This window comes from Mycteria americana, chromosome 1, assembly GCF_035582795.1.
Source record: "Mycteria americana isolate JAX WOST 10 ecotype Jacksonville Zoo and Gardens chromosome 1, USCA_MyAme_1.0, whole genome shotgun sequence".
In the NCBI taxonomy this organism is placed as follows: domain Eukaryota; kingdom Metazoa; phylum Chordata; class Aves; order Ciconiiformes; family Ciconiidae; genus Mycteria; species Mycteria americana.
The window spans coordinates 120,945,990-120,959,146 of NC_134365.1; the positions used below are offsets into that span (position 1 = coordinate 120,945,990).

The following is a 13,157-nucleotide window of genomic DNA, read 5'->3' on the forward strand; positions in this document are numbered from 1 at the left end:
TCTATGTGTCAAATGTGGAACAGACAAGTGTGACAGAGACCTGTGGGGAGCAGCTGAGGAAGACTGAGACAGATATGGAGCCAGGGTTCGCTCCAAGTGTGGAGTCCTGCCAAGGCTGGCAGTCTGTTGAGGTTTGGGATTGCTGGGAGTGGTATGGATATGAGACACTCTGCACCATTTGGCCCAAGTAGCCAAGGGTGTTTACTGGAGCAGAGCAAGAAGACAGTGGAGAAGTGTCCAGTAGTTTTGTGTAAAGAAACTTCCATGTCACCTGTCTGTCTCATTCTGTTAACCTAGCTGTCGGCTTGCATAATTGTTTTTCTGTCTTGATTGGCAAATAGTTAGATGGCAGACATTTATAGCATCCAAAGGAACCTGTTTGTTAGATGCTATAGAAACACAGAGCTAATATATGCCTTCCTTGTTCCACAGCATGTAATCAAGGAAAACATTAGCCCTTTAAAAAAAAAAAAAAAAATTCCTCTCTTGCTATCCTTCTCATTTCCTTCCTGATCTCAACAAACATTTTATGTGCAGGAAGCATAAGAAAAAAATTGTCACATCTAGGGAGTCATAGCATAAGAGAAACAGCATGTGCTCTAAAAATAAAAAGATAAATCTTCGCTTAACCCAGGTTTTTTTAGGTCCACTTGTTACAATTAATAGCAGACTAAAGCAGAGTAGCTTTTTAACCTTTTTTTTTCTTACAATGATTTATTCAATATAAAGCATGTTGTGTGAAATAGATGATTATAAGCTCTTTTTGGGGAAAACTGTTTGGTTTTTTTTTCCAGAAGATATACGTGGTTGGTTTTGCAAGAAAAAGGCTTCTTTGAAAGAGTCTGGCATCTCTGAGAGCAATTCCGAGGAAAACCTTCCGTTGAACCAGTTTACTACCGTGGATAGAGAAGCAATTTGGGCAGAAGTGGAAAAAGATCCAGAGAAGCCAGAGTTAAAAACTGAACAGTCTGAAAATGATGGGTCTTGTAATCCAATAACTTCACATGAAGCAGATGGTGACCAAGATAATAGTGAGCACACAGAATCAGCAGACACCAGCACAGGCCATGACAGTGAAAATACATCCTCTTTTTCTCCTTCTCTGGAGCTGCAAGAAGTGAGCAATGAGGAGAATAACAGTGCTGCAACTGATGGCAAAGAGACCACAAACCATGTGAGTTCTCTCAATGCATTCCTTCCTGAAAGCTCCAAATCCAGTGTAGCGCTAAACCTTGTGCGTGCTGACTCTGAGAGGACTCAAGCGTCAGAGTCTCTGTCAAGTGATGAAGAAGTGGACTTGGAGCTCCAGGAAATTACCCATTCTAGGTTGCTCAAGCAACAGAAGGAAAAACAGGAGATGATTGAGTCTCTGTTCAAACACATGCTGCTCTATTTACAGCCTTATGATTCTAAGAGGGTATTGTATGCTTTTTCTGTTCTGGAGGCAGTGCTTAAAACAAACCCTAAAGAATTTATTGAAGCTGTAGCTAGTACAAGCATGGACACCAGCTCCACAGCACATTTGAATCTTATTTACAATCTCTTAGCTCGCCATCAGGAAGCTCTTGTAGGGCAGAGTTTTTATGGCAAGCTTCAGACTCAGTCCCCAACCATGTGTCCCCATTCTCTTCTAATAGAATTGCTCACTTACCTCTGTCTCAGTTTTCTGCGATCATATTATCCATGCTATTTGAGGGTCACACACAGAGATGTGCTTGGCAACAGAGATGTTCAGGTAAAAAGTGTGGAAGTCCTGATTAGAATGATGACCCAGCTAGCTACCATGGCAAAGGCAGCAGAGAATAAGAACGTAGAGTTCATACGCAATTTGCTTGGAAGATGCAAAATTCAGGAGTTTGTTCTTCTTTCTTTGTCTGCATCTATGTATACAAGTCAGAAACGGTATGAACTGCTTATGGCAGATGGAGTTAATAATGTTCCTGAAGAAGAACTCTTTGAAGAGAACCTAATCAATTTTGGGCATGATCAAATATGGAGCGAACACCCACTCCAGATTGAGTTGCTGAAGCTCTTGCAGGTATTGATTGTTTTGGAGCACCATCTTGGACAGACTCATGAGGAGCAGGAGAATCAGCCAGACCTCTCTAAGGAATGGCAGCAGGCTCTTAATTTCCAGCAGGCTATTGGTGCAATGCAATATGTCTATCCGCACCCAATAACTTCACAGGGATTATTCGTCTCTGCTGTGGTTAGAGGTTTGCAACCAGAGTATGGCTATGGGATGCATCCCACTTGGGTAGGCTTAGTCACATGTTCCCTTCCCTATTTTGGGAAGTCTTTAGGCTGGACTGTGGCACCATTTGTTGTACAGATATGTAAAAACCTGGATGAGCTTGTCAAACAGTATGAAAATGAAGCTGTAAAGACATCTGCAAAAACATCTGCAAGGTAAGAAGAGTCTGTAGTGTGGGATTTGTTATGCTGAAACTTTTCTAAGTTCCTCTTACTAGAGTGTAGTGCACAGTAATCTGCTGTTTTAGCATTGTGGCTCCCAGAGTTTGATCCCCAAACCCTGCTGCACGTGCAGGCATCCTTGAGCCCAGGTGCGGTGGAGGCAGTATTGTTGCATCAGGGCTCACTGCGGTTGCAAGAATGACCAGCAGCTGTGATGCTTCTGTCCCCCTCTGCCTGCCATCCAAGTAAAAAGTTCCCAGTTTTGAAAAAACAGGATTTTGGAGGACTAACTGGGGAGAGACACCTTGGAGAAGAAAAATATAGTGATACTGTTCAGAATAGGCAGTAAGTGAAAGGACTAGGGAAAAATAATTAGACATGAAAGATTTATGGTCGGGTGGGGAATAATATTCTAAAAGATCTAGACAAGGAAACAGGGTTGTCCAAGCATAATTTGTGAATCCTTTGATTTGATATTCCTGTCTGGACGTTCCAGTATTCTTTTAACCATTGAATAGAAACAGATTTCTATTGGAATTTTTAATCAAGGAAATACGACTTGGCCTGTTAACCCGTTTTTTTCTTTCCCCCCTACAAAGCTTAACTTCTAAAAGAGAAAATGTTACACCTGATTACCCACTAACCCTTTTGGAAGGTCTGACAACCATCGGTCACTTCTGCCTTCTGGATCACCCTAACCAAACTAAAAAGGTAAGTACTTAGTGCCTACACGTCAGCACCAGTTCATCAAAGTATGCATCCCTTTTTCATTCAGAGGTGAATATAAGTAGTAGAGTGGTGCTTGTATGAAAAGATAACCTTCGAGAAGGCTCATAGCACACCAAAAGAAGTGAACTAAGTAAAAGTGTAAGGGAGGGGGACTGAACTTAATTTTTTTTATTTGAAGACAGGAAAGTTAATTTTAAGTAGAAGATGTCCATGATGATCTTGGTCATGCAAATATTAGTCCTGTGTAGCTTGTCTACAGTTGCTCTGTCATTAGCGAAGTCTTCTATTTTCTTTTGAGTTGATAGCACACTGATGTGTTCTCTACAATTTTTATTCTTACAACATTTGTCAGAAGAGGATATTATCCTAACAACTTCCTAGACAAATCAATTCTCTCTGTGCCAAAACAGTGAACAGCAAATTCAGTAGACTCTAATAGCACCAGTATATTTCAGAAATAGAATGGTTGAATTATTTTTAAAGTTGTCATTACAAAAGTTGACTCTAATCCTCCTTATTACAGAATAAGAGCAGTCACTCTGTGGTGCATAATATAATGTATTTTAATGTTCATAATTTTGTTTTTTCTAGTCATCATGTTTAGCTGAACCTACAAACCTGAGAAATGCTAGGAATGCCATTTTGGAAGAATTGCCTCGCATTATTAATACCATGTCCCTTCTCTGGAGTGTTATAAAGAGGGAAGACTCTCAAAAAAGACCAACTGACTTCTTTGGAACAACTAAAGGCTCTTCTTCGGTCTACTTTAAAGCAACCAAAGTAGGAGTTCTTTTAAACTGCTGTGTACTTCACCATCCCCATACTCACCAGTGTATTTTACATAGTGTTCATAGGAATATAGTTTTGCCATTACCAGAATGATACTGGGCCACAAAGAATTTTTGAAGAACTCTCGTGAGCTACAGACTTGCACAGTACCTACCTACAAAAGTAGATTTTTCCCTGGTCTTTTTACCTGTCTGTACCCTTACCTGATCTGTTTAATGTTTTGCCTTTTCTGTGAGCTTCTGTTAATAGCTGCCGTAGAGCCAGCCGCCTCTGAATTGTCTGCACTTTTCCGCAGGCAGTAGAACATGTACCTGAAAGAATGAAAATACTAGACTTTTCCCTTCTTGTGTGGATATTGGTAAATCATAGCAGTGAAAAATATCTGTAGGAGAAGAGAGAATATAACACAAGAAGTTATTTTTTTCTATTTTGCAATCTGTTTTCCAATAAATGTGCCTTCCATTTGTAAGAAGGATACACTAACTCATAAATAAATTGTCAAAACTAGTCTGACTGCCAAGTATATAAAGAGATTCTTTTGTTGTGTATTTTCTGAACATCTTGGGAAAAGGAAGAATGTTTTACAGACTATGAGATAGCCTTTGCCTTGCAAAGTTCAGCATTGACAATTATTTTTTTCCCCTCTATAGACATTAAGAACTAAAATACTGGACTTCATGAATCCATTGACAGCACAACTTGGAATCCAGTTGATGGCAGCAATTGCAGCAGTATGGAATAGCAAGAAACCTCATAGGAATCAAAGTAAAATCAAGGTGAAACTAAAAAAAGGCACCCTTAGTTTTCCAGTGTAAAGGCAAATGTTACATCTATATAATCAGTTCTAAACTCTGGGCTTATTTATAGATTCTTTGGGGTTTTTTACATGTGGCAACGTCAAGCCACTGAAAAATCTGAAACACTCTTATTTATACGTAATTCCACAAGCATCAGGACTACAATTAAACCTAAATAAGTAGTCAAATAAAAAGGACAGTGTGGCAGTTTAAATCGGATAGTAATAGCCATTTTGTATTCAATACTGGATTGTAATCTTAGGATTGCAACTTGCCCATTATATTTTAAAGACCTTGGATCAGCTCCATTTCCAGAGAAAGGTTACAGTTGTAGTATTCTCTGGAACTAAGCATTTATTCTGAGTAGAACACCTCTTTCTTTTCTGCTTTCATTTGAGCATAATGAAGCTGTTTTCATGAAGGTGTTGGGAGAAGATCTGTATATGACAAATTGTTGCATGCTTGATTTAACTTGTCTAATTTATGTTTTGTATAAGTGTTCATATTTGAATAATCACACAAAAAGCTGTTTTTTCAACTTCATGTTTTGCCTGGTACAGTGATCTGAGGGGTGTGTCTTTTTGTTTTGTTTTTTTCAGATTCTTCCAGTGGCTAGTGCATCTCAGCTTATTCTTGTGGACTTAATATGTGCACTTAACACATTGAAAATTGACACTATATTACATCTAGTCAAAGAGGTAGTCAAGAAACCATCACAAATCAAGGGTGAAGAGGTAACCATGAAGATAATTCCATTTTCTTAATGTATTCAACTCTGGATCTATTCCAATGTGTCTTCTAAATATTGTTAGAAGGAAAGTTTGGGTTTGGTTTTTTTTTTTCTTAAAATGTGTGATTCTCTTTTGCTCCTGAATAAGTTATGTTTTTAGAATGCGGGTTTCTGTGTTTTAATCCATCAATGTAAGTAGGTTCTTCAGAATATTTTGCTAGAGAAGTTGCTGGTAATGAAAAGGTGTGGGGTCCTCCAGTACTGAAGATGATGACCATTTTCGTAAAGCTGCTGCAGATATACAACTCAGTGACACATTTCTATCTCTCTACCCTTATCTGAGCAGTTAGAAATATTTCACATTGAGTCTGCTATCTTCCAATTGGCTTTCAAGGAAACCAGTTTTGCTACCATGCACACCATTGTAGGAGCTCCTACAGCTCTGAATAAACTGTAGCAAATAGTCCAAAGTAATGTGACTGCTTCTGAACTAGAGTCCTCTATTAAAGCTCTGAATTCCCTCATATTGCTGTATAGATAGTTTTGTCATAGTTGGTCACCTCCTGTTGGAGTACAAGTGGCTTCTAAGAAGTGTGTGTTAACCATTGAACACAAGTATTCAACAGCTTGGACCTTCTTTTTTTTTTCTGATGGCAAATAATTGCAGTTTTGCTTTTATTTTTCAGAAATCTTCTCTTGTAGATATTCCAGTGCTGCAGTTCAGTTATGCTTTCATTCAAAGGTAATGCAGTCATTATAAAAGAGAATTTTCTGTTTTACTCTAGTTAGGATAACAGCCAGCATCACTATTTTTGCTTTACTTTGATCTTCGTGTCACAATGTCACAGAACACCTTTATGTAGGAAATGGTTATTGCTACTTCATTGTTAAGTAACAGACACAAAATAACTGGGCTATGACATTGTGTTCCATTGATCTGTTGATAATGCCAGTCTGAAAGCCTCATTTCATACTAATAGAGCAACATACTTCAGGCATCTCATTAGCAAGATACTTGTGTAATTTCTTATGGTCTTTCTCCTTATCTGTTCTGTGTTGCCAGATGAATGGATAGAGAACTCCTAAATTCAATAAAACTGCTATGGCTGCAGTCTGTGCTGGACGTGTAGTGGGTCAGGCAGTTGATTGGAAATATTCTTTGATCAAAACTCTTCTTCACATACTTGGCTTTTCTCATATGGAAGCCTTGGGATATATCAGACTGTACAATATACTGTATGCAATAAGCTATGGAGATAAAGCAAGCTGGCACGCAGTGGAGTGGTATGCATATTGCATGTACTGCTGTATGCATATTGCCTGTGCTGCCGGATATTTATACCATGGTGTTGGATCAGTTAGGAAGGGGCAGGATATAAAGAACTGATCTTGATGGAAGCTTTTAGACCACCAAGTTACCCATGTATGTTGTTTTTTGGTTTTTCCTTAACTCTAACTTCAGACTTGAGTGTGTTTTGTTATTGTTTTTTTGGCAGACTGCCTGTCTCAGCCTTGCAGGAGAACTTCCAGTCCTTATTAGGACTTCTCAAAGAGTCTGTGCAGTTGAACTTGGCTCCTCCTGGACACTTTCTTCTTCTCAGGTACTGTGTAAGAGATAAGAAGGTTTATAGATGCATTGAGTAGACCTGTCCAATTACTAACTCAGAGTGAATTGATTTTCCCACAGTACTCTGAATGACTTTGTGACTAGGACACCTACCCTAGAAAACAAAAAAGACCAAAAAGACTTGCAGGTACAGTGTATACATGTATACCTTTTAGTTCATAAATCTGGCACTGTACATCTAAGTAAAAGTGGAGATGGCCTGATCTGTATTTGTATCTGAATTCACCTGTGCTTTTAGAATGCGTGAATGTGCATCCACACATTGTGGCTTAGGCCTGGTAAATATGGGAGACTCAAATATGAGTGACATGATGCACAGAATGTCTCTAAGAAAATTTTGTCAAAAATGCATGAAATCGCAGTGGTAACTATGGACTGTTCAAAGCTGTTTTCCTTGGGTAATTTTATGATTTTTCTTAGAATTTAAATCATAACACAAGTGTGATGTCATGAGTTCATATCATATGTGGAAGTATTGAAATCTCAAAACTATCTAGGAAAATTAGTAGCGTAATTATCCTTGAAGCTCACAGCTGTGTTTGGCAATGTAAATGACGGTCAGCTCACCTTTTATGTAAAGAAGGGTTGGAGTAGAGCGGGATTCTCTTCCTATATTTATTGTGATTTCACCAGAACAGTTCAAGCACTACCCACATCGGTAGTTTTGGCTCTGAGCCAACGTAACGCTACCTATGAGGTGAGACCGTGTTATGGTTACTTCAGTGTGCCAACAGAGAAATTAAGTCTCCACTTCTGCTTCAGAGACTGGCCAGCAAAATGATGATGATGATAAAAAGACAGTTTTGCCATCTTACCATCTTACAGCCTCTTCACAAGTGACCTCTGCTTTGCTTTGGATACTTGGGATTTGGTTTCCTTAGAGTGACCAGCTTTTCATTTCACTGGAAATTAAATACGCTGAAGTGTGACTATGCACATAGTTCAATGCTAGTCTTGCTTACCCCTAATAGAAAGACTGAAATACAAACAGATGGATTGCCATAAAATAAAACCCTGCCTCACTTAATGCTCTGCCTCATTTAATGTTCTCCAAATATAGAAGGAATAAAAAGGAACAGTGTTCAAAACAATAAAGGCATTGGTATGCCATTTCTGAGGGGATGAACAATTCAGATCACGTCTTTGACAGATGACAGCTAATGTGTAAAGTGTGGCAGGACTGATGCCAAATTGATACTATGTTAATGGTAATGGCTTGCATGGAAAATCATGACTCAAACCTCCATGATAAGCTAACTTAAAGTTTTTCCTACTTCTCATTTTCTTGCCTGTTCTTATTTGAAGTGAGCAGTAGTTAGTTATCTTGAGAGCACAAATAGTTAAATCAGAGAAGTATTTACGTTTCTAAGAGATAAAAGTGCCTATTTCTGATCCTCCTGACATGTTCCATATAAAGAGGACTTCGCTGGATTAGCCAAGTGATGATACCTTTCATCTGATGCCACATTGTCTGGTTATGTTATAGGAGGTGACCCAAAAAATCTTGGAGGCTGTAGGGACTGTTGCTGGTTCTTCTCTGGAACAGACTAGCTGGCTGAGCCGGAACTTAGAAGTGAAAGCTCAGCCTCAGATTTTACCAGATGACTTCAACATTGAAGATGTGAACGGTAATGTGGTTTTTTCTGACTTTCCGCTGCTTTTTCTGTTCTGTTTAACTCAGTGAAGAGTACAAGGTGTTTGATAGTGTGTAGTTCGCATGAGAAGGGAGTAATACAAACAAAAAGTAAAATCAAAAATATGCCTTATCCTCCAATAACAATGTCAACTTAAGTGGGGTTAGTAAATATCTGCAGATTGTGTATATTACAGAGGAAAACTTATTGCAGTGGCATGCAATACATGCGACAGAACAGCATGGGGCATGAGGTACATCATTGTGGCAACATGCCCAGAAGCATTTCACTGTAATACCAACATGCAAATAACAGTTCTGTTTGGGAAGAAAATTATCAAACAGCAAAATTTAAACATGTCTTCTCTGAAGGGAAAACTGAATGATTTTGCCTCTTTTAGATACATCAGTGGCACCATCTTCAATGGTTTCTGCCTCTGCTCCTTCGATATACAGTGTCCAAGCTCTTTCTCTCCTTGCAGAAGTAAGTAAGAACAGTTTTGTAGTTGCTGCTCTCATCTGTGGGGTGGTTGTTTATTGATATTATTGAGCAATATTGAGGAATACATTAGGTTTTTCCTGGTGGATTAAATGGGAGCTTAAATCTTTATTGAGGCATCCCATGTGCACACGCATTCTAGCCTGAAATATGGCATGCTTTCCCCTTTTGTCAGAAATACCAACTAAAGGTTTAAAGAGACATTCTTTTCATTTTTAAGGTTCTTGCTTCTCTTTTGGACATGGTTTACCGGAGCGACGAGAAGGAGAAAGCTGTGCCATTGATTTCACGTTTGCTTTATTATGTATTTCCTTATCTACGCAACCACAGGTGATTTCTCTCTCTGCACATGTGATTTTTTCTTACATCTGATTTTTTTGACCACACCATAAGACTTTTGCTTTTTCTTCTTCTCAGGAGTGCTTAATAGTCAAGGGGAAGTGTAAGAGTTGGAGACCTGAGATACAAAATCTCGTATAAATAGTTCTCTAATTTAGTCACCAACTGTATAGGACAGAGAAGTATGTTATCCCCTTCCCATACCATATAGTTGATCTTTTGCTCTAGAAAAAAAGTCTCATTATTCTCATTAACAAGTGAAATTTTCCCCAAGGAAGGGCAACTTCCTTTACCAGCCTTAGCCCTGTGAAGCTCCTGTGCTCAGACACTGCTGTCCTGAATCACACCCCGGAAGAGCTTCTCTCTCCACTCACTGTGGAAGACCTAGGGAGTGAGGCACAGTTAGTTAAAATAAACCTCTGGGAATACTTTTCACCACCCTCTTCCTGCTGTTCCCACACACATGCCTCCCAACTGGAAGAGCACAGGTAATGAGCATAACTAATTGGTATTTGGGCCAGTAAGATTTTGTAAGGATTATTTTGCAAAGTTGCTCAGCTATAGAGTCACTGACCCTGTCAGCTGTTCTAAGTTCTCTGTGCCTTAGTTTTCTGGTGATCTTACAGCTTGAATGATGAGCCGTCCTCCACAGTAGGGTAATACAAAACTTCCCTTTTGGGAGGATTATCTTACATATGCAGTAAGTTTATGCTAATAACGCTAAATCCCTTCTCAGTGTAGAAGTCTCAGTGTAGAAGTCATATCTAAGAGTAGTCTGTCAATCCTGCTGTACCAAACATTTGCAGCATTAGGGACATTGCCATGTTTTGCATTAAATTGTGTTTTTGTGCTTTTAGAGTGATTTTCCTGACCATTCTTTTTCCTGTAATGGATGGTCAGAATTCAGGATAATACTTGGTGGCTATGTTTACATTAGCAATTTGAGTAGAACAGTAGTGTAGTTTTGAAGTGAATCTCTTGATTTGCCTCCATTTATGAAAAGCTGGTTCAGTACTCCAAGTGGTTTGAGCGCAGGACCTAAATTCCTTTCGGAGGAAACATAGAAGCTTCTATACAAAAGTGACCCAACAGAGCTCACTAATTCCTGACTGCATTGCCATGAGGACATCTAGCACATACATACCAGATGTGCCAGTAGAAGTCTGTCAAACTTGGGACATCCTGAAGCTGTTCTTGTAAGCCAAGTTATCCTGCCCTACTACTTGCTGTCCACTGTGGGCCCTCAGCTCTTCACTGCAACTGATACTTGTCTTTCTGCTGCTTCTTCCTTACCCTTCTGTGTTTCCTCTGACATGCCATCCCTTCCTGCTTTATCTGCCCTGTTGCTTTTCTCCATTGCTGAATGCTATTGCTTTTATTGTCCTTTACTATCATTGCTTTTCAATTTCTGCCAATCGGACACCCACCTTTTCTGCCTGTTGGGGAAGAAGGGCAACAGGGAAACAATGCCACTGGTGAGTCTTTCCTGTGAAGTGGTCAAAAGTTTGTTGGTAGTCTGGATGAAGACCAGGACAGCAATCGGAGATAAGGAACAGCACAGCAGACGTGCCCACCGCAGAAAGCTAGAAGAAATCTTCAAGTACCCACTCACCGCCAAGCCTGCAGCCCATTTCAACTCCAGTCTGAGGGTCACCATGCAGTAGTATCTAGAGGGGTGCATGCTGTCCCTGAACCCTACAGGACAATCTGGGCAGGAGCACATCCATGGATCCTTTTCATCCGCGGACTCCTTTCCACACCACAGCTGGCTTCAGGAGAGCTGTTGGTTAAAACCCAGGTATGTGTACAGATTTTCCATGCTCATTTTAATGGTGACTTTGTGAGTGAATTAATTAATGCCTTCATTTTTGGTGGAAACTAAGGTATTTTGTTCAGAGGAGCAGCATAGCTATATAAATCATTGCTCTGACCACAAGGGTTGCTTTGTCTTTAGAAGCAGTTGCCATGGGACCACGAGATGTGAGATAAATCTTCCCCATATCAGTCACCTGTGTCAGAAACCATGGGTTCTGCCTGTGAGCCTGCCTTGCACCGGGCAGGGGGTCAGCTGTGTGCACAGTATCTGGGGATAACACAGCCTGCTCTGGGCTTCTGTGATTATAACATGCTGCCAGTGCCTTTCCTTCCCCCACCAGGCAGCTGCAGGCTGATGGTCTGGTGCTGGCAGCGTTTATTCAGAGCACGAAGCAGTCTCTAACTGAGGAGCCATGGAGTTTTGTGGTGATGCCCAATTTGCTTTCCATATGAATAAGCCAAAAATGTCACTGGCTGTCCCACCCTCGCCCAGGCACTGGCAGAGGGAGGCAGTAGTGCAGTCTTACCTGCAAGGCTTCCACTCCACAGGGCACAGTACTGCCCTTGTCCCTGGTTGTGGCAGACAGCCTGCTGCGGGCACTCAGCTGGGGCCATGCATCTCCCATGGCTGTAGGGGTAAAAGGGACACTGTCACATCTGCTGACATGTCAGAGCTCGCAGAGCTCTGAACCCATGGCACGTCCTAACTTTATCCAGCAAACTTCTGTGTTGGGGCATTCTGAGTATTGATTGCAGGTGGAGGGACAGCCCATACTGTTGTGTGTGTCCCCTCAATCACACAGGCCTAGGTCATTCCTCGATCTGGGCAGGCAGGAGCATGGGCATGGAGCACATTGAGAGCACGCATTGACAGGAGGCCCCCTCTGTGCTCAAAACCCTTACCCTTGGCTCCTTGAAGAAAAACAGAGGCTAGGAGGGGGAAGGCCACAGGCAAGAAACTATCATGTATCTTCACAAGCACTCAGGGTTTGCTCTTCTCTCCTCTACAGAGTCCTCCGAGGAGGGAGTTGCAGCGGATGTCCCTCCACCTTGTTCCCATGCTGCTGTGGGCAGGAGGCAGTATGCACCCCACGGGGCTATCTTTGAGCACCCAGAGGCCAAGACAACGCTGCAGAGGGAGGAAGATGACAGGGGCTGTAGTGCAAAGGCATCTGCAGGATGCTGAGTATGACTGACATAGCTCATGTGATACCAGACTGGCAAAACCATGGGAGCAGGAGGCTCTGAAGAGGTGGGAGAAGGACAAGCCCCAGCAGGAGGACCAGTGAACTGTCTTCCCTGGCAGTGGTGGTTGCTGGGCACTTGCTGGAAGAAGCAGCTCTGCCTGCTGCTGACCCTCTCATGGCTGATGCCTGGGTGGACAGCAGAGCTCCCATCCATGTGTGCAAGTCAGGTTAGAAGGGTGAGGTGTGGTAAGAGGCATGGAGACTATAAGGCCCTTTCCTGTCCTCTCTGTTCCCACCAGCATTGTGCTAGTTAGGCCTTGTTGGCCAAATTCTGTTAATTTTGTCTCTGTGTTGACCCTGTTGGCCCACAGGTTGTACATGTACATGGTTGCGTTTGTCCTCTCCTGTGTTTCCATTCTAATAAGGTACAAGCTGTATTACCCCCAGGAACTGAAACCTTTTGTTGTTTGAGCTTTGTGACAGCTGTTTCTGTTTAGCTGTAGGTGTTCCTCCCGTCTGGGTTTTTGGTGTTTACTTAAAGCTCCCGTTTCTGTGTATGTTAGGTAATGGAAGGAGTCTGTGGCATGGGGCAGCAGA

General features: G+C 41.3%; 1 protein-coding gene across 5 annotated transcripts in view; it reads left to right on the top strand.

Moving 5' to 3' along the window:
* DOP1B (DOP1 leucine zipper like protein B) overlaps positions 1-13,157 on the top strand; it is a 53,258-nt gene that overhangs the window by 32,850 nt on the left and 7,251 nt on the right. For 3 of the 5 annotated variants that reach the window (XM_075518388.1, XM_075518372.1, XM_075518381.1), the window contains 11 exons: positions 795-2,409; positions 3,015-3,126; positions 3,736-3,924; positions 4,584-4,709; positions 5,330-5,464; positions 6,147-6,202; positions 6,957-7,061; positions 7,148-7,214; positions 8,574-8,715; positions 9,122-9,204; positions 9,440-9,549. In XM_075518388.1, coding sequence (XP_075374503.1) covers positions 795-2,409; positions 3,015-3,126; positions 3,736-3,924; positions 4,584-4,709; positions 5,330-5,464; positions 6,147-6,202; positions 6,957-7,061; positions 7,148-7,214; positions 8,574-8,715; positions 9,122-9,204; positions 9,440-9,549 — 2,740 coding nt within the window. Of the gene's footprint in view, positions 1-794; positions 2,410-3,014; positions 3,127-3,735; positions 3,925-4,583; positions 4,710-5,329; positions 5,465-6,146; positions 6,203-6,956; positions 7,062-7,147; positions 7,215-8,573; positions 8,716-9,121; positions 9,205-9,439; positions 9,550-11,009; positions 11,357-12,383; positions 12,626-13,157 lie in introns of all 5 variants that reach the window. The other 2 variants (XR_012778044.1, XM_075518394.1) reach the window with 2 other exon arrangements.